General features: G+C 36.6%; 1 protein-coding gene across 4 annotated transcripts; it reads left to right on the top strand.

The window, feature by feature from the left end:
* The first annotated feature begins 151 nt into the window (after positions 1 to 151).
* RHOT1 (ras homolog family member T1) lies at positions 152 to 27,797 on the top strand. 4 transcript variants are annotated; one of them, XM_082326774.1, is made up of 21 exons: positions 152 to 288; positions 4,123 to 4,181; positions 6,391 to 6,472; positions 7,683 to 7,726; positions 8,519 to 8,572; positions 8,939 to 8,991; positions 9,541 to 9,649; positions 10,243 to 10,344; positions 11,850 to 11,948; positions 12,378 to 12,486; positions 13,442 to 13,562; positions 14,269 to 14,353; positions 14,733 to 14,878; positions 15,491 to 15,591; positions 15,819 to 15,949; positions 16,299 to 16,382; positions 17,134 to 17,253; positions 17,584 to 17,786; positions 19,159 to 19,281; positions 25,047 to 25,190; positions 26,679 to 27,797. In XM_082326774.1, the coding sequence occupies exons 1-21, from the start codon at positions 252 to 254 to the stop codon at positions 26,794 to 26,796; spliced, it is 2,124 nt and encodes a 707-aa protein (XP_082182900.1). In that variant the 5' UTR covers positions 152 to 251; the 3' UTR covers positions 26,797 to 27,797. The 4 variants fall into 4 exon arrangements, with proteins under 4 accessions (XP_082182900.1, XP_082182897.1, XP_082182898.1 ...); XM_082326771.1 differs by lacking the exon at positions 25,047 to 25,190; XM_082326772.1 differs by lacking the exons at positions 19,159 to 19,281; positions 25,047 to 25,190.

Raw genomic sequence — 27,797 nt, 5'->3', positions numbered from 1 at the left:
CCTTGCCCGCCCGGGCTCTGAGGGACGGCGGCGCAAATCGCCTCAGGGCGGCGCGCGGCCTCGACCGCCCCGCGCAGCCGCACGCAGGCGCGCGGGCCGCCGCTCCCTCGTCTGTCCCTCGCGAGGCGCCGTAGGCTGCCCGCTCGGCGGCGGGGGGGTCGCGGCGTGAGGGGATCCCAGGCCGCAGCGGCTCCGCTTCCCCCGCCGAGCCCGATGTGAGCCGCCCCGCGGCGGGGCCAGGGAGCGGGGCCATGAAGAAGGACGTGAGGATCCTGCTGGTGGGAGAACGTGAGTGCGGGAGGGGCCGGGCCGGCCCCGGGGCAGGGCGGGGGCCGAGGCTGCGGGGCAGGGCGGGGCGGGGGCCGCGGGGCTGAGGGAGAGCCGCTGTCGCCGTGCCGCCGGCTGTCAGATCGCCCTGGTGCTGCGGGGCGGGGGGTCCCGCATCCCCGCCCGGGCTCCTTCGCTTCGGGGCGGTGCGCCCGGCCCAGGGCGGCTGGCAGAGGAGGGGAGCCCCGGCCCTGCGTGGCTGGCAGAGGTCGGGGTTGGGAGCTCCGTGGCCGCTCCGTGCTTGAGTGCGGCGGCGGGAGGGACGCGCCGGCGGCCCGGGAGCCTGTGCCTGCGCTCGGCCGGGAGCTCCCGGCTTCTCGCCTGCCTTTGCTGGACAGCGAGCTCGCAGCATGGAAGTCAGTTGGAGGAGTTGGTGTGCTTCTTGGACGTCCCTGGAGATGAAACTGGGCTGAAATTCTTGCCCTGTGTTTGGCCACGTCCTGTTTAAACCCTTTTTTTTTTTTTTTTTTGTGGAAACCAAACTTAAATCTTTCTTATTTACTGAGTTTGGAAATCAGTGGCCAGATGTGCTCCAGGCAGTTATCAGTCGGGTGTTGCAGACTTGTGGCTAGGACAGGGCGAGGGAGCCAGATCCCTGCTTCTGCCATTAGCTTACTGTATGACCTTGAATAAACAGCACGCATTTATATGCATGCCAAAGTTACAGTGGGTCTGTGTTTTTTCATGTTTCTAGAATTATGTCCTTAAGTTCACACTGAGGTACCCAAATAAGTGGCTAGGCTTTCAAAGATACAGCTTCTTACTGATGCAAATAGCAGCAAGGAGCTTCTGTTTTGTTAGTTTGTAAAGTGTGCTTAAGTTCCTCACAGGAAAAGAATGCGGAGTAATTACCAAGTGTTATTAGTGAAATTACCTAATTATACTAAGAATGTAGTACTACTAAAAAAGCTTTCCTGAGAACTGAATGCCTCATATATATTTATAGTACAGTTCATGCAGTTATTTTATAGTGCAGGTTGGCTCTGTCTGTACTGCCTAGCAAGATCCTCTATGACTTCTTTAGAGAGGAATCTTCAGGGAGATGGTGCTATGCAGAAAGAGTTAACTCATTAAGCTTGTATTTAGTTAGTTTTACAAGACTCAGTTTATTTAAAAATGTATTTGTGCGTTTGAATACACAGTTGAATTCCTCTTCAGAATATATGCCTAACTGACCTCACTTTCTCTGGCAATGGTGTGTTCTGAACTGGCTCTGTACAGTGGTTTCAGTACAGGTGTAACAGGTGCTTTGATTTGGCAACTAACTTCACAATGTGTCCAACTGAAAATTTCAAAGATACAGTTCTCTTAAATGTAGCGACGTATAGTACATGGGACACATGAGAGATTATGAGCATCTTTATATTATATTTTTGTTGGAACTGTAACAAACAGAAGGGAGAAATTTGTTTTACAAATCGGTAAAACTTGCCAGTTACACTGTTAGTACTGGTTTGTATACATGTGTTTTATATTAATTTAGTCTGAAACCACGAGTTAGTCTAGACCATGTAATACTTGTGAGATGATAACAGCAGACCGTCAGGTTCAGACTCTGAAAGGAAGAGGTCTTGTTGTAAGCCTGTTCCAAAACACAGCCTTTTTAATCCCTAATGGTTTACATTTTAGGTTTAAGGTTGTTTTGGTCCAAATATCCAGGGTGCAAACATAAATTTTTAATAGCCAAGAATTTTCAGAATATGTTCACATGTTATTTTATGCAGCATGACCTAAAAGACTTATATAGGAGGAAGAAGATAAGTTAATTATCACAAAGTGCTGTGCTGTTTTCTGCATCCTAGTCAGCCGATACTGTTTAAGCTGTTATTTCTAAGACTAGAAACAGAATTGGAAAGGCAAATGGTTGACCTAGATTCAAGCAAAATAAACCAAATCTCTACACTTCAACCTATGGATTTTCGTAAAAAACAACTCTAGAACACTTGGAAGTATACCAGAAGCTTATAAATACTGAGCATCTTCACCAACCGGCAGTCCATAATCTTCTATTTTCAGTCATATAACATTAATGAAATGAGATTCTATATCTCAAAGCCAACATGTTTTGTCACCATTTCAAATTAAAGCTGACTTGGTCGGATGCAAAATATGCTGTACCGTTTTCAGTAATTATCTAATAACTCTACTTGCCTATCAGGAAAGTACTTATCTATGGAAATAGGAGAGCTTTTTAAGTTCTTGTGATTCTGTCAGGATGAAACGTAAGATGTGGTTTATGCAGGAGGACACCTGGCAGTGTAAATAATGGTTTTAGCTCATATGAGTCTTTTACGAAAACACAACCATATTGCTGTTAAGAAACCTGCATCTTGCTGCTCTCCAGCTAATACCATTGGTGAAAAATTTGCAGCTGTTCTCCCTAAGGAAAACAAAAGTCTTCCTCTGCAGGATACCTTTTTCTTCGCTTTTCATAATTTTGTAATAACTACTCTTTAACTTACCATGATGCAGAGAAGCTTTTATTTCTGGATGTCAGAAGGCCCTTTGTTACTATACCAAAAATAGACTTGGGTAAGTTCAATGTACTTTGACTAGATCATCAGTTCAGTAATACCATTTTCTGCACAAAACCAATCAGTCTTACAATTTAATCTCTTCTTCTTCCTCCCATATTCAGAATTATGTACAATTAAATAGACAAGTGTAAATGCGGTAATATCAGCAAAACAACTTATGTCAACTGATGACGTTTTATGTTGTTCTCAGTAGGAAGAGTGATGCAGGCTCTGACTGATTGCGAGCAATATCTCGGTTGGTAAAACATGCATACTAGCGAAGGTGGTATACGTCCAGGATGAAATAGTTTTTTACGTGAATTGAGGGCTGTCAGAAATATACAATCCCAGATAATATTTGAATCTGAACATTTTGTTTTTTAAGAAATGTCTTGAAAACAAATAAAACAGTAATAGTCTTGCAAGGCTTTCAAAGGAGCAGGAAGTTGACAAGTGAAGGGTTTTAGAGAGAGGGGAACCCTGAGAAAAGTTACCAACTCTTAATTTTAAATGGTTACGTTAAAGATTCTCAAAGCCAAGCAATCCAACTGTGAGATCAGAACTCTGAAGTTTGCAAGTAAACTGAGTCATTTATTTGATTGAATACAGTTGAATACAGAAGCAGAGATGATATTCTTCTTGGATTAAGAAAACTGTGACTTTAGAAGGGTTGTTGGTTTGGATTTTGTTTTCAATTTTTGTGGGCAACAGCTCATTTGTATCAAGGAGATCATGCTCTTGCACTTTCAAAGTAGTCAAACTAGGTTGTGGAGTCTTTGTCCATTGATGGTAGAGCCACGTCCATTGATGGCAGAGCTCTTACCCGTGGTAGTTTAGGACTGAAGCACAATCATCCTATCAAGAGTACTATAAAAATAGTTAATTCCTAAATACCTTTCTGTGTGCTTTCTTTGTTTCTATTTATTAAGTTGTATTAATGCATTTCCAGTTTGTTTTGAATTTTTGTTTGTTTGTTTATTTGCTTAAGTGTTCTGTATTAAGGTTAAAACCTGCTAATTCTTTTGTGTAAGACAGAGCAGGATTTGATTCCCTTCTGGATGAAATGCAGAAGTGTGAAATGGATCCGAAGGTTTTACAATAAAAGACTTGTGAGAGAATTGCTGTCATCCGTATTTAGTATGTTTAAAAAACAGATAAAAAGCCTTTACCATGGTCAGTTGGAAAATGTTTTAAAAATACTTCCCATTTTAAGATGCAATGCAACTATTGAGTGTAGCAAAACCGAATTATCTAATCTCTGTTTTTAATGCTTTTGCAGCCAGAGTTGGGAAGACGTCACTAATTATGTCTCTTGTCAGTGAAGAATTTCCAGAAGAGGTAGAGCATCCTTATTTGTTTTCTATATTTTAATTCTATCCTGTTATATATTTTTTCCAAAGCGTAAGTTAATAGGCTCTGCTTTAAAATAATGTTTCCTATTTAGAAAAAAAAAAAAGTCTAAAACTGCAATGATGACTTCTGGAAGTGTGATGTAGGTTAGTTTAAATATACCTCTGCATGAAGATTAGGAATTTAAATTTTATCTGAGTTCCTTTCTTGTTTTTCACGTGGTTAATTAAACTAATTTTTTTGATATCTGAAGAATGTTAGGGTTTTTTTAAGCAGCTGAAACTGGTCATAACTGGCTGCATATTTCAACATTAGAGACTCATAAATGGGAAGGTGCTGAAAGAGGCAAGACCCTAAGATTTTTTTTGAGTGTTGTATTTAAAGAGCAAGTAGATTGAAAAATGAATAAGAATGAGGAATTAAAAAGTCACATTGTATAACTTAGCCATTTTTTGTGACTAAGCGAGACATTCCTTTATTTCTATTTTTGAAGAATGTTTTCCTGACTCTTTTGAAGTAAAAAATGCCGAAAACTCTTCCTGCTTTCTTCCAGAATAAAAGTAAAGCTACTTCTACATTTTATTCCTTTAAAAAACCAGCACATAGTTCTCTCTATGCCATAAAAAGAACCGCAGCTGCTGCAAATAGTTAAGCTTTTTACATCTAAACATGAATGTTTATTTCCTCTGATCACAAGTCTTAAAATAGATGTCATGTGCTGCTCTTTGAATCTACACTGTGCAGTGTTTAATGCAAATCAGTAGGTTCCCACAGTTCATGAGTCAAGATTAGATTGTTAACATAATGGAATTTAGTTCCCGGCCTTGCAGGTGAAAAGGAGCTCCCGTTTCTGTTTGTTCTTAAACTGCTCAGGGACCCATTCCTTTGACAGGTTGGTTGTTGATGCATTTAGTGAATTATAAGCCTCTATTCACTTCTAAACTTCTTTCTGCTGTATAATCTAGAATATTTCTCTAAACTCATGTTGAGAGAAAAAGCATCATTTTTATGTAACACAAAATCTGCCTGAAATTACATAAATAACTTAAAAAAAAAAAATACTGCATCCTATATAAACTGCTGAAAGACACATGTTCCTGCAGGTCAGTCATGCAGATTGGAGCTGTATGGGTGTGTGTAACAGACCTTTCAGAGTTTGAAATAGCGTTTAATATACTGGGTATTACCAGTAATCATTCTTGATGAAGATTAAGTAGAGCCTGAAGCTCTACAAAGAACCATTCTTCCGGTGATTGGCTTTTCTTTTTTCCTTTTTTTATTAAAAGAAAACAAAAGTATCATGAAAGTTCATGGTAAAAGGCAATAAACAGCTGTGCAGGAAGTTTTCATTAAAGTTAGGTTTAAGTTGATTCTTCCTGAATATGGATTAGTGTTCTCTGGAAAAAATGGCCAACAATCATAACTAGTTTATTTTATTACTATCATGTTTTGCTTTGCAGGCTTTTCTGAACTTAATGTTTAGCATTCTGTCAGAAGCAAGGAACTTGTCAGGTTATGATTATGTAAAAATTGAGACTTGTTTTTTTTCTGTCATGCTTGTTTGCTCTATCTTGAATATTTTTTTTTTTTTTAACAACTCATGCAGTGTTTGCAGGGGTAGTTCTTGTACTGATTTCAGTGGGAGGAGGATCAGGATATCTTGTGCAAAAATTAAAACATTTAAACATAGATTAAACAGTATTTAATTTGTCAATAATGGCATGCTAACTCTGATGTTACTCTCCTGCTAAAGAATGTGTAGCCCTTTGTAGTAATTGGTTGAATTTGATACCCCCCCAAATTTTAGAACTTTTATTTATATGACATTTTTGTTGAAAGTAAATTGCAGTTCAGGTTTTGTTTATAGTTTTTACTATTATAATAGTTCTCTATAGGTGGTTGGGTATAGTGGATTTGAGTTTTATAGAAGCATTCATTGAATCCCTTAACAACATTGCTTTCTTGCAAAGCATGCAGGAAGTTCCTTATTCAGTAATTAGACTAATAAAGAATGAGAAAGTAGTAGTGACTTTCAGTACATTGCAAAAAAAAACCCCAAAGTACTTGAACTACTAATAAGTTGTTCTATTTAAAGCTGACTAATTGGCGGGTGTATTCTAGTGTACGAATTTTCTTGGCCATCTGGATTTTCTGGATTATCTTTAAAGGCTTTTTCTTGCTGTTTCTTCACAACAAGGTTCCACCACGAGCTGAAGAAATCACCATTCCAGCTGATGTCACCCCTGAAAGAGTGCCAACCCACATAGTGGATTATTCAGGTAAGGACTACACAATACTGTTACTGTTTGACTGATTTGGCGTGGAATTGTTTATCTAACTCAATAGCCTCTTCAACAGTCATACTGGTATGGGACCAAAGCTACATGTAGGAAAAGACTAGATTAAGTAGAAACTCATGGGATAAAACTACATCAGATGATGCTGGCTGGTCCTACTAATTCAAAGCCTAACGTTAACTGCTGTTGGTACTTCCACGAAAGACAGTCGTAGCAATATTCCAGTGAAGTTAGTATTCTTTCTGTGATGGATGTATTTACAGGTTCAGACAAAGGTGGGTACTTTCATGGAATTCAAAACTTTTTTTTTTCAGTGAAGAATTTACTAAGATGCAGGAGACTTTATATAGCTTATATTCCATGTCTTTCTAAATTTTTAAGTTTGAACACCTTATCCTTTTGTGTCAGTTTCATATTTTGTATTTTTGGTTTTGATATATTCTGATCTCCTTGACCTTGCTGAATAGATAAATAGGCTCAGTATCAAGGTTCATATGCTATCATAAATATATGCAACTATTGCACAGTTAGAAAAATCCTTCTGCCATTTATAATAGAAGCCAAGAATTAGGCCATGTTAGCAAATACCTTCCTGTCTTCTCTCTCCCACCACTGCTGAGGAAATATCTTTGGTGTGTTTACCTATTTGGAACAAAGGAATAACGTGTATTTTTTTTATTGGACTTGAGCTTAAATTTATGTGGAGTGAATTTTTCTTTCTATTGGATGAAGTGTTTCATAGATTTGGTTAACAGAAGCTTGATCTCACAAAAAAAATCGACACTGCAATAAAATGAACATATGTCATCTTCTGTTGTAAAAGTTTACATTATAGAACAATGTTGCTACTTATTATCCCAAGAAGGGGCTGTTGATAAATGTAGGGGGATGCAAACTATGACTCATGCTAAAGAGAACCTGTCTACAAATGTAATTATTCCTCTTTAAAATAGCTGCTAAAAAACTTGTGTGCAACAGCCTGTTTCTGTCTTGCAAGTTAATAGATCAATTTCATTATTGTTACAGTAGAAGTGCTCTGTAGTGCATTTTCTTAAAAGATGTTTAAATAACAGGAGCTTTCCCAAGGCTGTCTTATGAGCATTTTGAAATACCCTAGTTCAGTTACTTACGTTTTTCAGTTTCGTTCACAAAAATATTTAGTATTAATGAATGGTTATTCTATTGAATGCAGAAGCAGAGCAAAGTGATGAGCAGCTTTACCATGAAATATCACAGGTAAGTATATTTTAGTGTTTACTAGAAAATAGTTTCTGCTTTTGGAGAACCTTTCCTTTTAAGTTCTCTGCATTAGATGGGCTTCAGTTTGAATTGGAAAAAAAAAAAAAATAGCCTCTCTTGCTTTTTCTTGCTTGGCATTTCATTTTGTTTTGTTTTATGCCCTGTGCCATAGTAAACCTTCCTCTATTTAAGAAAAGTTGGTACTGCCACTGTGTTGGTGAATTGAGCTTAAGCTTTGTGCTTCCAAGGGAAAGGACAGAACCTAAATATCTTTTAATCAGTAGGCCAAGGGACTGACAGTTTTTGTAAAGAAATAATCCTGCCCTGGAAAGATCAGTTTTGGTTCTTCCTGTCATGTTGTACTATTGCATTTATGAATAGCAGGGGATTCTTGGTAATTTTATAATTCCTTCTGTTCCTATTTTCAGTTCTTTCTGAGCACCTTTGCACATTTTCTGTACAGTCTGTCACGGTGTTGTGTTCCATTTCTGGCATTTAGTTTGGTACTTGAGTGGAGGCTGCGAATTACGATTCTTCCGTTTAGATCTCTTGGTAGCATAGGTCTCTCTGCAGGCAAAGCTGTGAATGTCACACTGCAAGACATGCTTCTCAACATATAAATTATTTGGTTTAAGCCATTGTCAGGCTACAAGTAGCTTAAACAAGTCATGGACGGTTTTTAACTAATGTTCTTACTCTGACGTTGTTACATGTAGTTCTTAATTGTGTCTGTTGCTCTAGGGACTCTAAACAGGGGAATTCCATGCCTTTCCTTTCTTTTCATTTTAGGCAAATGTGATTTGTATAGTATATGCTGTTAACAACAAGAATTCTATTGATAAGGTAATGTAACACATTTTACCCAGTTATTGCTTGAGATGTAACTTGTGCGCTGTTAATTGCTGGCAAGCTGAAAACTGTATTAGGCATTTAAAATGCATAAGATGGTGTTTGAGCTCAAGTGGTTAAGAGAACGTACAGATGTATTATTGCTTCTGGTCCACTTCAACATCTGAGTTTTCAGTCATTTCAGTCGTCTGAGAAAGTTGCTCATTAATCAACTCCAGTGTTTATTTGTTTCCTCCTTTGTGGGTAAATATGTGCCTTCTTGGGAAAGAAGCAGTAGCAGTTGTAGTTGAACTTGTTAACAGTTCAGTCATATTAAATTTGAAAATGTATTTTTCATGTTTGTTTTTAACCCCGCTTTAGGTAACAAGTCGATGGATTCCTCTCATCAATGAAAGGACAGACAAAGATAGCAGGTGCATAAGTAAAGATGAGAAGTATGAATTAGGCTGCACATCGATGGGTGTCAATGGACAATGTTGAGGATGTTAATTGTTTAAGAAAATCAAATTCTAAACTTAAAGTTTATATAAGAAGTCCAAGCAACAAGAGATTTAAAGTATGTAGGTCTGTTACATATGCCAGCAATGCTATTTATTTTGAATTTCATGGGCAGCTTTTACCAGGTGTGTTTATATTTGTTATGGTATAACTAGTTTTGGCTACATGGTCTGTATACATTTCCTACTGATGCTGGTTTTGTATAATAATAATCTGATCAGTTACTTTTGTGTTTAACTGTGTGGTTTTTTGTAGTATCAACAAGAAATCCATTTCTGTCTAAGTGTATATCAAAACAGTTTACTTAAAACTGCTATCATTTAGTTTTGCCTAGTGGCTGCCAGTGATATTTAATTATGTCACGAAAATAATGGAATGGCTTCTGGTGGGAGGTAGGATGCCAAATTAAGACAGATCTTTTTATCCCTCTGTCTTTAAAGCTCTTAACCTTTTTTTGTTTTCAGGCTGCCTCTTATATTAGTTGGAAACAAGTCTGATCTAGTGGAATATAGCAGTATGGAAACTATCCTTCCCATTATGAATCAATATACAGAGATAGAAACGTGTGTAGAGGTATGCAAGACTTTCTGAAGTTAGAATGAGTAACAAAAAATACATATTTGCCAAGCATATATGGCAACTTTTTGACAGAAAAGGTGATTTTTTTTTTTTTATTCAAAGTAAAATATTCAAATGTAAGTCATTATCATGGTGAGTTTATATGTTATTTTTCTTTAGAGAAGGTTACACTATTGTATAATCAAATGTTACTGTCAAATTCTTCTAATATTTAGAGCCTCCTCACATTCTTGCCTTTAGCACATGTTTAAAATTTAATATTAAGCCAGACACGTGTCTGCAAAGTATTAAAACTGGAATTTATATGTGTGGCTATGCCTTTTTTTTTTTTGCCCCCCCCCCCCTTTTTTTTTCCAAAGTAGATACAACTTTTTGGTTTATCTGTTATTGGTATGACAGCAAATTGTAGTGAGACCTGCTTTATTAATTACTGAACAGTTACAGGGGCTAGCTGTCTTTTTTCCAAAACAGCACTGTACCCACAAGAGGGGGCTAGATCTTTAAAAGTTTGATGCTTGCTTAAATTTCAGAAGAAACCACCCAGTAGTCAAGAGACTAGCTAATCAATATCAGGATTTCTCTTTCAGTGTTCAGCCAAAAACTTGAAGAATATATCAGAGCTATTTTATTATGCACAGAAAGCTGTTCTACATCCTACAGGTCCTCTTTATTGCCCGGAGGAGAAAGAGGTATTTATACATAGATTCTAAGAACAAATAATGGTGTGTGGGGGGAAGTTAATCACTTTCCTGCTCTTTTCTTTTCAGTGGATTTTGCATTTCTTAGTGTGTTCTGTTACCACCACCCCACCTGCAAATGTCAAGCGTTATATTCCAGGACCATGGTGATTGTTTTGTGTTGTATTAATCCGATCTGTCTGTCATCTTCATTCTAAGCAATGAAGACAGTTTTTTGTTGCCCATGTGAATTGCTAAGTAAAATGAGAAGCTTTGGTAGTGACTTTAAACCCAATGTAATGTGAACAAAATCATGTGTTCAATTCCGTTCTCCTTTAGATATACATTTCACAGTAACTCTATTTATTTCAGGGAAACTACTCCAGACTTGGCCTGATTTAAGGGAAAGAACTTTTCTGAGCATCTTGTGAGACTTTGGCAAAAGGGATAAGAAACAAGTGATGTGGCTGGTTTTTTAAGTATCACAGGTAGTTAGCTCAGAGCATTATGGAGGAATATGTTTTTTTTGAAAAACATTAATTTCATGGGCAAATACAAATAAAATCGCTAAACATAACCCCCATGTAGTATTGGTCAGTAGGAAAGTTGCTTCAATCATAAATACTTCGTTAAGTAGAGAACCAGAGAATAATCCTGTTTTGATTTCTTCCATCAGAATCATCTTTATGAGTTAGTAATGTTGTGATAAAATTGTTGTGCTGAAATCTTTTTGGTTTTCCAAAACCAATCTCTATGCAATCTGTGTGATCCCTGTGAAGAGAAGAGTCCATCATCACTGTAGTTGTTGGGAGAGAATTACCACTGTCTGTTTTCCTTCACTCGGAAGGTATCCCAGCAATTCTTTTGTCATAGAGATAGTCCATATGAACAATGCTTTGCCTGGTAGATGAATGAGCCCTGTGAAGATTTTCAGTATTTGATGTTTGAAGCCTTCTGAAGCCATAGTTGAAATAGTGAATAGCTGAAATAGTGAATAGAGGTAGCGTGCTTGTTTAGAAAGAGTTGACTGTAGTTCTAGAGCCATTTATTTTTGCAAGGCACTGGGATTGCAAGGCCTTTTTTTTTCCCCACCAAAAAATGTTTGGGGAAAAAAAAAAAATCATTCAGTTGGGTTTTTTTAAAGCTTTCTGTAGTAATAAGGTGGAATTTAGAGAACATTTGTTTTTTGGGGTGGTGGTTTTTTTTTTTTTTTTTTTTTAATAACTAAGTGGTGCCACCTTCAGCTTGTGAAGAGCTTGAGGCTATTCTACTAGTTGAACAGACAGACATTTAATGTGGAATAATTGCTTTAAATATCTGGATATAAATTTGCTAGATCAGGATTTTGTTTCCTCTTGCTTTTTATTTTTGTGTATGTGTGTATGAATGTCTCTATTCTAAAAATGAAAAATGAAGGCTAGTATTTGTTTTAATGTGATTGAGCTGCCCGATGTCATTCAGTGTAATCTTTTTATATGCAAGCCTAGAAAGATACTGAACTTTGTTTTATTCCTTAGATGAAACCTGCCTGTATTAAAGCACTCACTCGGATTTTTAGAATTTCTGATCAGGATAATGATGGTACTCTGAATGATGCAGAGCTCAACTTCTTTCAGGTAACTCGTTTGCTTATCTTTTCACCATGCTTAATAGTTGAACTATATAATTCTAGAAAAACAAGTGATTGTTTTTGAAGGAACAGTAGTAAGGTGAATTATAAGGGGATCAAGTCTAAATATTAAAAGTCTCAAGTGCAGCATAAAAGAGTGGATCTGTAAAAACTGTAATGGTATTAATTTTATTTCCAACCATTGTTCAAATTTTAGTTCAAGAGCAAAATGAAAAAAATGTACTTAAATGAACAAACTCCAATGCTTGTATTTAAAAATAAAATAAAGTTTGTACACCCTTATTTCCACTAAGAAATTGGATTGTCCTTTACTAGCTTATCAGAACATTGAAGGCTGTATTTCATATGGGACATGCTGTTTGTCCGGCTTAGTAGCCAGTGGTCCTAACATGCTCTTTTTGGGTTTTTTTGTTAGAGAATTTGTTTTAATACACCGCTGGCACCTCAAGCTCTGGAAGATGTAAAGAATGTAGTCAGGAAAAACCTAAGTGATGGAGTTGCAGATAATGGATTGACATTAAAAGGTAAGCCTTATTTAATTCTTAAAAGATATGTCTTTTATACAGTTGATAATCATTCTTATGTAAAAAGCTAGTCTTTTGGAATATGGTCTCTGTCTTGATTCTTTCAGACTACAAGAGCTGGGTGTAGTGGCAGTATAATATCAAAAGATGATTAAACTGAGGAATACCAGGGTGAATAAAATAAGGTCTGTCTTACTTCTCGTTACAGAGCTTGGAATCCAAATAAGTATACTGATTCAAAAGAGATTTTCTCCTAGATAAATCTATATCTTGTCTCTAGGCTCACTGTCTGCAGCACTTGTCAGCAAGGTGTGGTGCCTGTCAACATTTTAACAGCTATGTTGTACAGATTTGCTCAGAGCATATGGCAAAAGTGAAAGGAGAAAAAACGTTTTCTTTCTGAGCGTCAATGTAACTGCTTTGCTTGTGGAGCTTACATATGTAATAGAACTCGCGAGAAATTGTAAAGAGTAGGAATCTTAAGGCATAGCCTTACTAAACAGTGAAATCTCAGTGTTCGTTAAGCCCTGGAAAGTGCTAAACAAAAATCCTACCCAGTTATTTTGATACAGGAGAACTAAAGGCAGTCTTCCATGAGACTACTCTCTAGGCTTCTTGCTAAGGCTTACTCTTTTAAATTGTTGAAAATATTGTTGTCTTTATTTTCATACAGCTAAGTTCTTCTAAAATGCTGGTACTGAAAGAAGCAAACAACAACAGAAAACCAAGTGGGTTGTTTTAAGGCAACAGTTCCTTGAAGGACACTTTTACAAATAACATGATTTCTGAAACTTCAGTCTGTGTAGATAATGCTGTAATGATGTCACCCAGGAGGCTTAAAATCTGAATGTGTATTTCAAGCCTTTTTGTTTTCAGTCTGATATTGATTCTATGAAAAATATTTGTAGCAGATAAAGCACTTCAGGGCCTTAAGATTTTATCATTTGATTTTTAGGTTTTCTTTTTCTGCACACACTTTTCATTCAGCGAGGAAGGCATGAAACAACTTGGACTGTTTTACGTCGCTTTGGATATGATGATGACTTAGAGCTTACACCAGAGTACTTGTTTCCTCCGTATGTATCACTTCTTTTAGCTGTCTTTAACTTACAGGCATTTAATTTATGCTGCCTCCTGCTTTGCCAAGAGGAAAGGGTTATTGTAGTGTGTTTATTTAACACATTGTTACATCGAGTATCTCCCTTACTTTATGACCTACCAGCCAAAATCTTCCTGTGACTGAAAATTATGAAGGAAGAACTACTGTCTCTTGTGCCAAATCATGTAGTGCTCTCTCTCTTTATAAGGAAGATGGCAAAAGAGACTCTTAATGCAAAGCTGGAACATAAATCTGAGCAGTTGCTTATTGTATGTGGCAACAAATTAGAAAAGGCTTGTCAGTATTTTCGTAGCACTTGAGATCCTTTGAAAATCCCCAAATGAAAAAGTTAAGAGATCGACCAACTCTGTGTCATTTTAAAAAATGTAACTACATAATGTTCTGTTGAAAAAAAACCACGAAAAACAAACAACCAAACCAAACAGGAACCTGATTACTATATAGCTATATATCATGTAATATAAAGATGGTCACTCATAATTTTAGAATTCCTAATAAAAAGTGTATGCTTTGATTTCTTTAAAGATAAATTAATAAACCTAAATGCAAAGGTCAAATACCAAATGTTGTAATTCAAGAAGTCTGTATTTTGAGTTTTAATATTCTATATTTCATAAACACACTTAACACTTCATGTATTTGTTTTTGTTTTCAATAAACAGGCTAAAAATTCCTCCAGACTGCACAACAGAATTAAATCATCATGCATACTTGTTTCTTCAAAGTATTTTTGATAAACATGATTTGGTAAGCTTTTAATTTGAGAGTGCGTGTGTCCTTATACTTAAGAGCCTTAGTTTGCTAGCAGTTTTGCTAGCAAAAAGTGTGTTTTTGTCATGTCATTTCATTCAGAAACTGGCCGTGGCTTAAGCTTTGCAGTCAAAACTAGCCTGCTGTTTATATTTCTGTCTACAAGGAGAGCTGGCAGTTATAGTTGTACTACCAAATTTTTTTTAACCAGCTCATATATTTAGTCTTATTTAAAAAAAAAAGGAACAATGATTAAAATGAAAGCAGCTCAGTTTCTTATAGCCAGTTTCTTAAATCTTACAAGTGTACAGCAATATCAGTTTAGAATAGACACAGATTAAGTGATTTATGTCTGATATCGTGTGCTTGTTTTCAGGATAGAGATTGTGCTTTGTCTCCCGATGAACTGAAAGATTTGTTCAAAGTCTTCCCTTATATGCCATGGGGACCTGATGTTAACAACACTGTTTGTACAAATGAAAGGGGGTGGATTACATACCAAGGGTTTCTCTCTCAGTGGACGTAAGTGTGATACATTACATTAGTAGTTCAGAACTTTGGGTATGATAATACATTTGTAGGTTCTTAAAAATCTAGTAGAAGGAGTGGAAGTTTAATAGTTGAAAATTGACCCAAGCAGTCCTGTTTTTATAGCCATCCAGTGGCCTAATCTTCAGACAATTGTTATAACCTGTTCAGGATTTGGCCAGTATTTAGTGCTAACTATGAAGAAATGTCTTCAAACTGTGGAAATCTCCCTGAAACTTGTCAGAATACTTATTTCTGTTGTTCTACTCTTTAGAGATGGTACGAATGATGTTCAGTAATGAGTTTTTTCTCCTATTGAAAATATAGAGAATGAGGAAAACATTATTTGCTGAGTTAAAAAAATATGGTGTAGGTTGATAGGCCTCAGCAGGTACTGCCTTTGTAGTGTTTTGCTGACTATTAAGACTGGTAAAGTTGCCACCATTTACCCTCAGAGTGCCTTGTCCTTCAGTACTACGTAGTGCCAGGAATACTTCTATCATCATGTCAATCTGGAGATAGGAGGTAAACATTGTTTCAGTACCGTAAAGAATTGGTATTGCAGGTGCTAACAATTCAGAAACTTCTTTTTGTCCCCTCTGCTAGACTGACCACATACTTAGATGTACAGCGTTGCCTGGAGTACCTGGGTTATTTAGGCTACTCGATACTTGCAGAACAAGAATCTCAAGCATCGGCAATTACAGGTAATTAAAAAAAAAAATTGGTGCAACCTAGGGATTTAAATTTAGAAATCTGCTCAAGAGTAAATTGTTTAAACAAATGGTCTTTTTTTTCACTTTTATTCTTTTTTACTTTCTGCTCAAGTCACACCTCTGATTTAATATTTTTGCTTGTTTTGTGTAGATTTTAATGTAAGTGGACAATTATTTCATGTTTTTACATGCCAAAAATATTTGTGTTTTTTCAAAAGTAACAAGAGATAAAAAGATAGACCTCCAGAAAAAACAGACTCAGAGAAATGTTTTCCGATGCAATGTTGTTGGAATGAAAGGCTGTGGGAAAAGTGGAGTTCTTCAGGCTCTTCTTGGAAGAAATCTAATAGTAAGAAACATTTTGCTTATATTCACCTATATATGCTTTTGAGTTAAGGTTAAACAGCAAAACCAATTGATTTTAGAGCTTTGCTGATTATTACTGAGTTTGGAGAGGTCTATGAGGGAATATAGAATTATTGGGGAGGGGCTTTTTGTTTTTGTTTTTTAGCAGATAGACAAATGACTTGCATGCAATAGTTACTTGTACATCATGGATTATAGCTGTGCATTTACTTGCAAAATAAACCACAGATTACCGTAATTTTCAGTCATTAATAAATGGAGTAAAACAGCTGTTCAATTCTAACTTAAAGGGGCAAGCTGCTGTGGACTAACATGAAATTCTGCATTTTCAGAGACAGAGGCAAATACGTGCAGAACACAAATCTTACTATGCCATTAATACAGTCTATGTATACGGACAGGAAAAATACTTGCTGGTAAGGTTGCCTCGTTATTGTTTGCATATGACTGGTTAATCTTAAAATTCAGTGAATTATTCAGAGCCTTCTGCAAACAAATTTCTGTTTTAATTGTCTGTTCTTCATAAATGTAGATTCTGCACCCCTCCTTTTCTGGCTCAAATAACTTCTGGTTTTACATGTTGCTAATACTTTAAACTGAACCTGTTCAGGACCTATTATTTTTGAAACTTTGACCTAAATTGTACAGAACCCAGTCCATTATGTTTATGCTGCAGGGCATCAAATTATAACATATGATAAATTATCAGCAAGCAATCTACCTGTTCAGTAAAGAAGAATCTGTCACGTAGGGTGATTAGGATGGCTAAAGTTAATCTTCAGTGGGTGAAATACTTTCTTTAAAGCTCGCTCCACTGTAGTTTTCCTTTATGATATATGATATCTTTCTTTGCTTTCCAAGATCTAGTCCTCTGCTCTGTGGTTTTCCTCTGTAGGATGAATGCCAGTTTCTTTGTGTTAAAATAAATGTAACTTTTTATGCTGAGGTTGTGATTGCCTGCAGATGTGATGTTGAACAGCTCACATATGTTGGCTGTATGGTAAATTCCTACTATTTCTTTTTCATTAATTCTGCCTATTGTCAGTCCATTAGTTCTAAGGATACATAAAAATGAGCCATAAAAATTATGAGAAAAAGAAAGTTATAAAATTCCTTTAACTGCATAATGACGAAGCTTTTTTCCTCTCAAACCATCTTTTTTTCTAGCTACATGATGTTAGTGACTCTGAATTTTTAACTGATGCTGAGACCATATGCGATGCTGTCTGCCTGGTATATGATGTCAGTAACCCTAAGTCCTTTGAGTACTGTGCCAGGATTTTTAAGGTTTGTATAGTTTATATATACAAACCTTTACATTTATATATCTTTTCACTGACAAAATATTCAGTGTCAGTTACTGGTCCTATACACAAGTTCTAGTGTTTAAAAGACATTTTATTTATGGGTGCTGGTTATATATGGCTGATGCATTAAAGTTTTGTTGTTCATACAAAGCTAATGTCTACTTGTCTGTATAAAATATTCTGCTTCTAGAAATGCCTGACTTCAGTGCAATGAATATATCTTAATGCTGCTGCAAACAGTTCAACTCAGGCTGTTCCAGGTTGAATGTATATGTACTGTTTCTTTCACTTTTTTTCTTTAAATTTGCAGCAGCACTTCATGGATAGCAGAATACCATGCTTAGTGGTAGCAGCAAAGTCTGATTTGCATGAAGTTAGACAGGAATATACTATTTCTCCTGCTGAATTCTGCAAAAAACACAAAATGCCTCCACCTCAAGCCTTTACTTGTAACACGGTTGATGTTCCGAGTAAGGATATCTTTGTTAAACTGACAACTATGGCAATGTATCCGTAAGTACTTGAACCGCTATATTTTTCATATTGCATGGGTCACGCACAATACCACTGCATGTCATTGTTAGCCACGAGGATGGAACTGCCTCACTGAGATTTAGCAACAGAGAGACGTAAGTGACTTGAGTAGACTCTTCAAATTATTTCAAAATGAGACAGTTGGTATGTATCCAACACATAAATCAGTGTCAGCTATTGTTGCTAGGGTATTTTTTTAAAAATACACTACTTCATCCAGCTCCTGTTGCAAATTCCAATGAATATGTAGGGTTCTGTTCTGTCCTTACTGTGGAGGCATAACTCAATATGTCAATATTCCTATCTTGGTATTTTTGAGATACTCGTGAGTAAGTTGTACTGTTAATTCTTGTTAACAGCTCAACTGGACAGTTGATTACAAGTAATGACACTCTTTAGTGAACAACAGTTCCCCCAATGCGCTGCTTGAAGCTTTTTTTATTTTCAGGATATTTATTACTATGTTCATTAATCTAATAGAGCTTATATTTTTTTTTAATAGAATTTATATAAACTCCTTTTGGGCTTCAGATAGAAGATACTTAAGCTCACATTCTTCACTACACATCTCACTGTTGCTAAGCTCACTTTGCATCTCTTTTTTTGGTGGGTGGAGCTCTTAATATGGTGTTGAACTACATAAATATTACAGCAGATGGAGTCTAGTATGACAGCTGACATTTGTTTTAAATTAAATAGAACTAATGTCACTTTCACCCAAAATAATAGGATTTTTTTTTTTATATTTGAAACTGAATTTATTGAATTAGATTTCTAAAGCTTTTGTTTTGTTTTTTGTTCTCTTGTATTTATTTTGTAGCGCTGCAATACTGGGAAACCACTAAAATGTAGCACTGACCAAATATCTTGTCCTATCAATATTCCTGCTTCTCCCTTAGCTTTCAAGCATGTGTGTTTGTTAGGGTGGGAAAGGTAGAGGTAACTGTCACTTTGTAAAGTGTGCATTCAAAGTGGTAGAAAATGTGGCTTACTTTCGTTTGAAAAAGGGGTGTTATCTATTGCTGTGCAGACATACTCAGAAGCCTTTAGATGCTTTCCTTACAAACTTAAATAAATTCAGCAAACATTTTCATTCATGTTTGTGCTTTGCTATTAAGATCTGTGTGTGGTGGTAACGCCAAAATGTCCGAGACGAAGAACATCTGACCTTAAAATTCTGCACAGCTGTAGTTGTACCCTTGCTTCCCCAGTATATTTTTTTTTTCTCCTCTCCTTACTCATTCAAATGTACCTTTTATTCCTAAATCTCTCTTGGTTGTGGCACAGTCCTAATGTGCACCTGATTTTATGAGCAAGATTTCAACTCCTGTCCTTCTGTGTGTTTTCGCAGCCATGCCCGGTTACGCTGTATGTGCGCCTGCAACAGGTGTACATTTTGCATCTGTCAGAACTTCCTCAACTCAGACTTGCTGCAATCTGTAAAGAACAAACTCTTCACTGCAGTTCTTAACAGGTCCTTAACTTTATTTACTAGGTACCAGGTGTGCTTTTAAAATAAAGGTTTTTTGAAAAAGCAATTGGTAACCTTATATACTGCAGATTTTTCACTCCGTATCCACTAAATAGGCAGCTACTTACTTTCATAATTGTCATAAAATTGTCAAACTTTGCTTAACTTGAAGGTACTTCTGGTCTTTCGAGCTTAGTCCAGTGATTTCTTTGAAACATTACCAATTTGGCTGTTGATTCAGGCACTTAGTGATTGCAAAAATACTGTGAAGAAATTAGGACTGTGTTTTTAGGGAACTGGTAATGGACATTAAGTAGTGTCTATAAATCTGTGTAACGTGTCTCACTTGAGGCATCATAGGTTTGTTTGGTATTGATTTGAGGTAGTGCCTCTTAGATATCAGTTACACAAATATTTCCATAAAGGCACAGCTTGACTATAGCAGCATCGTATAACATATTACATGTTTATATTTTCTAGTTGTTTGATATTTGGGAATTAATAGAATTTCTCTGTGTGTGTGTTATGCTTGGTTTGCACAACGCGTGGGTATTTTGTGTAAAAAATCTAGAGCTTTTAACATCCAATTCCTCTCTGAATAAAATGCAACATGTATGAAGTGGTAAATGGTCAAACATTTGCAGACACTTTGGAAAAAGCAATTGGTAAAGAGAGAGAACCGGTTTTCAGCATTGTAAACAGTGCTATACCTTGTCTTGTGTGTACTGCAGGCAGTTTTTGACACACGTGGTTTAATAACACCTCAGCACCTGTCATCGCACCCCAGCAAATGGGAGTTCAAACCAAACAATTTTTGAAGTGCAGTGGTTCCATCCTTTATAGCCGCCTTGGAGGCATGTATGATAAATGCGATTCTTGGAGGCAACTATGATAAATGTGTTTATTTGAAGGCCATGGTTAGAATATCCTGACATGCTGCTGGTCCATGTATGTTACTACTTCTTACTGTTTTCAGATGTAGCTGCTCCAAATAAGAGTGGCTGTCTACTTTAAATGCAAGTAACACGTATATAGGAGGCCTACTGATAAACCCACCTACAGTATCGAGCCTCTTTGTGAAACACCACTTTAATCCAAAAGTGTTAACTACAGAGTGAGAGTTCAGAGAAGGGTGAAAAACTCATTAGCTTAGGAAAAAACTGTGAATATGAGTGAGACTGTTCATGCTGCATCTCTTCTGCAGAGTCATGCCTTAGACAAAAATCCCTTGAAACAGCAGTCTCTCTGCGTATCATTGCCCTAAAACTTCATTCAGCAGTCACTACTAGAAAATCCCTACTCTTCATTATTGAGGCTGAAACCACCTCTGTAATACACCTCATTTTTTGGAATGGTGATGGGTTGCTACATTAGCTGTTGTGGCTTGTTTCTCTCTTATATGGGCCTATGGTTTTTTTGAGTCCTGCATTAGACGTTGCACTTCGCTCCTCCGAAATACTGTCAAGGGCTTGAGGTATTGAAATCTTTTACGGGAAGTCTCAGGATGCTGTCATTCCACACCTTGTCACTAGATAGTGTGGAATAAACACAGGAATCTACTACTGCCTAAAAAAGTCTGTAATTCAAGGTAACGAGAATTCCTCATAGACTTTTCCACTGACCCTACAGAAAGGAAAAATTATTTGCTAGAATCTCTTTGTCTGTAGTCATTCAGTTAGTCACTAGGGTTTTGTTGCAGGTTTCCAGCATGCTCACTTCATCTCGCCAGCTCTCTTCCTAGTTAGCTCTTCAAGAGTGTTTCCTCACAGAACATAACTGCCCCAGGTTATTCGCCATTCAGTACCTGGACTACTGTATAACTGCATATATAGTAGAGCCGAGATATCTGTAAACAAGAGGGAATAGCTCCTAATTGTAGACTTAGGAGGGTAGAGAGGGTTTTCTTGATGAAAAATGTTAGCTCCTTAGATGCGTTTTTAATGATTTGTGATTAGATTAGAGAAAGCATTTGAATCAAGAAGGATTTTCTGATGTAGTTAGTTTATATAACTTCTCTTATTTTGCCTTTACAAGTGCTTACCATTAGGTCAGGTAGTTAGGCAAAAGTTAGGTAACTGATAGGTAAAGGAGGTTTCTCAAGGGTACTCACTCTCCTGATCCCTTCCTATTCTGAAGCTTTAGCCAGTAGAAGTAGGTAAACTGAAATGTTTCAGATTGGACCCTTCCTGTATTATTTGTTGCTAAGTAATGCTTAAACACTGCTACCAAGGAAAAATATAATATCACATTTGAATATTCCCACCTTAGTAATTAAAGGAAGAAAATTGCCTCTATGCAGCTGAAAAACCTATTTATAGAATCATAGAATCGTCATGGTTGGAAAAGACCCTTAAGATCATGGAGTCCAACCGTTAACCTAACACATTCATGCCCACCTTCAGTTTCTCTTCTACGGACAAACTTCGGAGACTCTCCGCGGGGTTTGTAGGCTGTCAGAAAGGCAAGTTCAACAAATGCAGAAGTTCAGTTTGGAGATGTTTATTGTGCAGGAACGGGATTGTTGGTTTGAACTACCCAGGATCACGCTTTATTGGCTCTTTGAGGAAGAAGGCACTGCATTCAAAGCACTGTGCATGCATGTATGAGACTTGTTACTATCCTGTAGTATTTTTATATTTTTAATTTGTTCTTTCCTTTAGGTGTTCATTTGTATTTGTCTGGCTGGCACTTAATCTCTTTTTACTACATTGTTTTACCTCTTTTTAAAAGCAAGGTTTCTGCTTATGTTATTCTAACCCTTTCTTTAATGATGAGCTTGGATTTTTGGCTTTTTTTTAAACTCCAGAACATCCGCTTTCTTGGTTTTAAGTCATTCACTTGTTGCCTTTTGCTTGTATAGTAGTGGCATTTTTCTGTGAGCTAAGTTCATTTCAAAATAAAACAATTCTAATGCATGAGAATTGTGTTGTTCAGTGAGGGAGACTTCTTGAAGCATGTTTTTTCTTTCTTCTAAAGTTTTTAAGTATTGTGGAATAGAAGTTAAGTTCTACTTGCATATAAAACATGGTTGTTTCAGGAATTATTTGTAAGATTTTTTTTTTTTTTCCTATGAAAACTTTCCTTCTGTGAAATTGCAGTTTAGACAATAGTTTAATTTTGCTGTAATGGGAAAGTTTTAAGAGTATAACCCAGGATTTATTTTTCACTACTTGCAGCGTATGCAGATTATTTTTCAAAACTATAATATATTGCCATTAAATCTAATTGCAGAAATCTATCCCTGTACTTAGATGTCCCCCAAATTAGGACAGTATACCAGTATTTCACTTACCTATTTTCCTCCCTCTCTAAACTGTTTAATGCCCCATACTGAGTAGAAGTTTGCAAAGCTGTGTCCCCTGATTTCTTTCCAAATAGAATATATTGAATTGGCATTTCACATTCTTTTTAGGTTTTGTAGATAGTAAAATGCACTTGGAGCTTTTCACATTTTAGATGACTAATGCATGGGGGAAAAATCTAACTGCTGGAGTTGGTTTGCATCCTAGGAAAATATATGCCGGAAGGGAAGCTGCAGCAGCTTGCGCACGTTACGCGATGCTTTTGGAATTCAGTTGCTTATATTTTATTGTTGGAAGTTATTGTCTGTCAGAGCAGGCTGCTGCTGCTTGCTGGCTGCATTAACTTGCTTATAGTTTTGGTGTGAGTAGCCATGTGACTAGCCTGTTGGCCTCGCCACTGTGCTTTTAAAATGCTTTTGTAGTTATTACAGGAATGTTTTTGGACTTTATAGTTAAGGTTAAACTTTCCCAGACCTGGGATTCTTCTGCTGCTGACAGAGGGAAAAGTGGCAGTATTGGCCCATAACTCAGCAATTTTCTGTGTGTAGCCATGACAGACAGGCATGCTCAGTTAACCTCTTGGTAAGTGCATGTTGCAAACTTCTTGTGAGTTGTTAAAGCCTCTTAAAAGAAAGACTGTACGGATTTCAAAGATCTTACTCAACAAGTGACAAGTTACTTGACTCACTATTAAGGGTAGATTGAATAAAAATGTCTTTTTTTTTTTCCAAAACAAGCATTAAAATCTGAATTCTGTGCCAAAGGCAAAATTTCTAGATTTTCTTATATATGTGGAATTAATTCTATGATTAAATACACAGCCCAATCTGTTTGGGAAGTTTGAAAGCTAGTTATTACTAATAAGCAAGAGTTTCAAATACAGTTTCGTTTATAGAGTCCTAACTGCTACTCTGTGTGTGTATATGTGCACATCCATATATAAGTTTAACCCTTGGAGAGAATAATTTTTCTAATTCAGAGTTACTCTCTTGCTACAAGGCAGCAATAATTTCTGCCGCTGGTGAAAATTAGTTTCATGAACACAACCACGCTGAAATTAAATTTGAACATTATTAATTGAAGAGGTAGGAATTTTTCAGTATGTATTGAGAAAAGTTTTTCTGCATTATAGCCACTTTCATGTCGAAGAACCTGTGCTGGAAACAAACATCGATCCTTTTTTATTATTTCAGACAGATTTTTTTTTTTCCCCTTTCATTGCAGCTAAACAATATTAGAGATCAAAGTTGCAAAAACGGAATTTATGACAGCATAAGGAACATTTGAGGTAGAAAAACTGGAAATTTTTTAAAGGTGTAAAGCAATTAGCCACAGTGTTCTGAATTTCAGTAATTATTTTTGGACTTTGGATTTTTGGGCTGAGATGTTCAGAGGGCCCTAGTAATTTCTTATTGAAGTCAGTAGATTTCTTTGAGGTTATAAGACAAATCCCTGCCTTGATTTAGTTTCTTTATTTAAATGAAAGAGTTGTTACTGTTAGGCTTAGAAAAGGGATCAGAGTCAATTTACTCCCCCTTTAGACATGAAAAGGGGATTTTATCATGACTGAGAATACATTAATTGTTTTTAAAAGGATGAAGCATGCTCAGCCATTGTCTTGCATACCATTAAATATGGACATGTGCAAAAGTCAAAACAAGGCAAATTATACATAGGAATCAGAAAATCTAGATGTGAGGGATAGTGCTTTATGAGGCAATGCAAAAACGTTCATTTGCAATTTAAACAGTGATTTGCACTTTTAACGGGATGTTTTTTAAATTATACAAATAGTCGGGCATTTGAATTAACCAAATTAAACTTGAGAGTTGTTAGTTATACTAACATTTGCCCAACAGAGCTTGTCACATAATTGATTAAAATCATGTTACACGCAAGTGATTTATTTTACGTACACTGATAAGTTTTATAATTTACAGATCTGAAGACAAGTGTTTTATAGTATTTTACTAAAAAAAAAAAAAACCACAAATGCTAAAGCTCTTAGTAGTGATAAAATACAGTCTTGAATTGAATTATCAACAGTAACGAGATCCCGTCAGTTTGAGGGCTGTGTGTTGGAGTCGTTCCAGTGTGTTTAGCACAGGTACTCTAGCTCGTGCGTATGGTGCAGGAGTATTGCAGTATCCTGTCGACATGTGGAAGTTGAGGCTTTGGGGATGGAGTAGGAAGAGATTCAGTTTCTTAAGCCATTTTCTTTGTCCTTAAAGCAATGGCATTGAGCTACATGAAATCATTTTTTTTTTTTACTTAGCTCATCAGAAGTACAAACTCCATTTATTTGTGTTTTTCCCCAAGCACTAAGTTTTTAACAACTGCACAAGAATCAGGGGCTAGATGGCTAAAAATTATAAATTCTCTGGGCTTTGTCATTTGAGCATATTTGAGACACTTGCGGTTGTTGAGCCATGCTATGAACTGCAAACTGTGCATGTGTGTAAAAAGGTTAAGACCCTGCATAGATGAGTTGGGGGCCATGCTGTTAGCAGACGAGGAGAGCAGTATTATGCAGCAGGTGCACGCCGTCAACTTTGTAGAAGATTCCATCTTCATGGAGTCATCTCTTGGTCCACGTTTACTTGAAGACAGGTAACAGCAGCCAAACTAAGGTGACCTTGCCATTGCCTTTTCCCTTTCTTCCCCATAGCAAACCATTTGACGTCTAGTTTGCAGAGAGTTTGTCAAAACTAGCTGTAGAAGAACTAATGCTTGCAGGAACTAATGAATTTGATCTGTCCCATAACCCAGCAAGATATTCTTAAATAAGATTAGGATTTTTTAGAGACCAGCTGTGTTTTGCTGTTTGTGCACCAAAGAGTCTGTTCCTTCAGCATGTGGTATGACAGTACACTGATTATCTATACGGCTTACATTGCTCCTGCAAATATCTACTGAAGAATATCCTAAACTGGTTTTGTGTATTTTGATAGCAAGTAACAGTTCTTGCTTTATTAAACAGCGTGTATGCTATAGCTCTGCAGTTCACACTGTATGGACTCCGTGTATGCTTAGGATCTCTGTATGCTCCTTGCGCTTAATACACCTGCAGCTTTCACTGAGTAACCCGTGATGATTAATACAGGCTAAAATATGTAGGCTAGTGAAGTTCTGTTGTAAGTTCTATCTTAAAAGCAAACAAACAAACAAAAAAAAACCTTTACTATTGTTTAGGAACTTCTTGTGCTTTGAATTATGGCATTTACGATAACTTGTTTTAAATGGTAGCTCCTGCTTTATGGTAAGCTGTCATACTTGAGACTACTTTTGAGGATGGCTAGCCGTGTTTAACTGAGCATGCTCACAGACTTCTTGCAATATTTGGGAGAGTTGGGTCATTGGCTGTCTCTACTGTCATGCAAGATGTGGCTTTTTATGTCATACAGTCACTTCATACTGTTGTTACATCTTGTCTTTTTCTGTTGATGCCATTGTCACTGCTTGTTTCACTAGCACTTTCTCTTAGCTTTCAGCTTGGTGTTGGATGACTGTTTCTATTGCGGTTCTTGTGACTGCACTGGGAAGAAAGGGATTTACAAATGGTCCTTCTTTTTGATTCTGGCTTTTGGAAAAATATTACTTGCTACTTGTCAGTAAACTTTTTTGGGGGAAGAAGTCTAAGTAGATATTTAACAGGACTGGAAAGTTTTTCATGAAAAAGCAGAAATATGCAAACTCAACATCAAAAAAAAAAAGGATTTTGCTGGGCACAGTTGTTCTCACTATGGGTTATTAATTATTTGCTAGCTATTTTTGTTTTCTGAATGCTTGCTGGTACCCTCAAAGAAGACACACTGCCCTCCCCACATTCACAACTAACGATCTGCTCCTGCATTTCTCTTCATCTGTGTGAGCTCTCCGACTTTAGCGAGATCTACTAATGTGATCAGGGCTGCAGATCAAACCCTAAGCTTTTAAGAAAAGTAAAATGACTGTATAAGTACTCGTAAGGCTGAATTGTAAGCTGCTTGCCTGTGACAAGTGTAGTGATGAATTTCCAAAAGCAGAGTAGTTTAGCACAAGTTGTCTGATATCCCTGTCATGGAATTAACCTGGTTTTCTATGTGTTTTAAATTTTAGGCATGTGACACAAGCGGACCTCAAGAGCTCTACCTTTTGGCTCCGAGCAAGTTTTGGTGCTACTGTCTTTGCAGTTTTGGGTTTTGCTATGTACAAAGCATTATTAAAGCAACGATGATCTGAGAAGCAGCACATCTGGCCCTACCAAAAAAAAAAAAACCAACCCAAAACCTTTTATGTACATTCTGAATGCTTTAAATTCTGCTAGAAATATTTATATATGCAGAGTTACTTTATTAATATTTGTAATTCATGCATAAGATTATTTTAAATTATAGCTCTAACTACAGTATTGCATAATGCGTGGAAAAAAGAATTGCATCTTAACAGCCAGCTAAAATGGCTTAACTTGTGAGGCCAAAAGGGAATCTGTTGTAAATAACCTGTACATATTAAAGCAGTAAGACATTGCTTCCAAAAAAGCTATTCAAAATATTGTTCTTAGATGTTTCACCATGGTGACATACTAGTGTATAGCTGGAATTCATTTTCGGTTCAGTAGGTTCAACTCAAGGATCATACTTCCTCAAGGATTGCGTATTTATTTCACATTCATCTGAAATGACTTAATCTTTTTGGACTGTAAGCTATACCAGGCAGAATTTGTGATTTTCATTCTTATCTGTTCTTTTTAACTGATGAACAAATTTCCCCACTTCTTGTGTTTCAAGAAAAAGACACTGTTGCTGGCCTGGCCTGTGATTTTCTATGTACATGACCAGTGACATGTTTAGCAGTCTGATATTTCTTTTAAAAGGAAAAACGTAAATTTCAAAAACTGCCAGATCAACTTCATATGCTGTGTGTAATTCGTGTTTTTCATTTTCCACTATGTTGTGTTTTATAACCCTTATGAATCAGATGAGCAAATTTGTATATTATAAATGTTTATAATTCAAAAAGTGTTGCTGTTTAATTTCTCACATCTGTCAATCATACCTGTTGAAAGCTGTGTATAAGATAAAACTGAAGTAGTACACAGTGCCTATTCTACTGTAGTATATTAGTTGCATGGATCACAGTGCATTCTGTAACTGGCTAGAATTACCTATAGACACAGCTTTTTTTAATGATCAAGTAAATCAAACATTAATTCCTCATGACAAACCTATTTTTCCA

The sequence above is a fragment of the Platalea leucorodia genome (genome assembly GCF_965183815.1).
Source record: "Platalea leucorodia genome assembly, chromosome: 14".
Classification (NCBI taxonomy): Eukaryota; Metazoa; Chordata; class Aves; order Pelecaniformes; family Threskiornithidae; genus Platalea; species Platalea leucorodia.
This window is presented reverse-complemented; position numbering and strand designations above follow the sequence as displayed.

Bases quoted from the DNA above. Each gene is read 5' to 3' on its own strand.
- RHOT1 (XM_082326774.1), top strand. From the start codon at position 252: ATGAAGAAGGACGTGAGGATCCTGCTGGTGGGAGAAC. The intron at 17,787-19,158 runs GTAAGTACTTGA...GTGTTTTCGCAG, and splicing joins ACAACTATGGCAATGTATCC to CCATGCCCGGTTACGCTGTA. The intron at 19,282-25,046 runs GTCCTTAACTTT...GTGTGTAAAAAG, and splicing joins TTCACTGCAGTTCTTAACAG to GTTAAGACCCTGCATAGATG.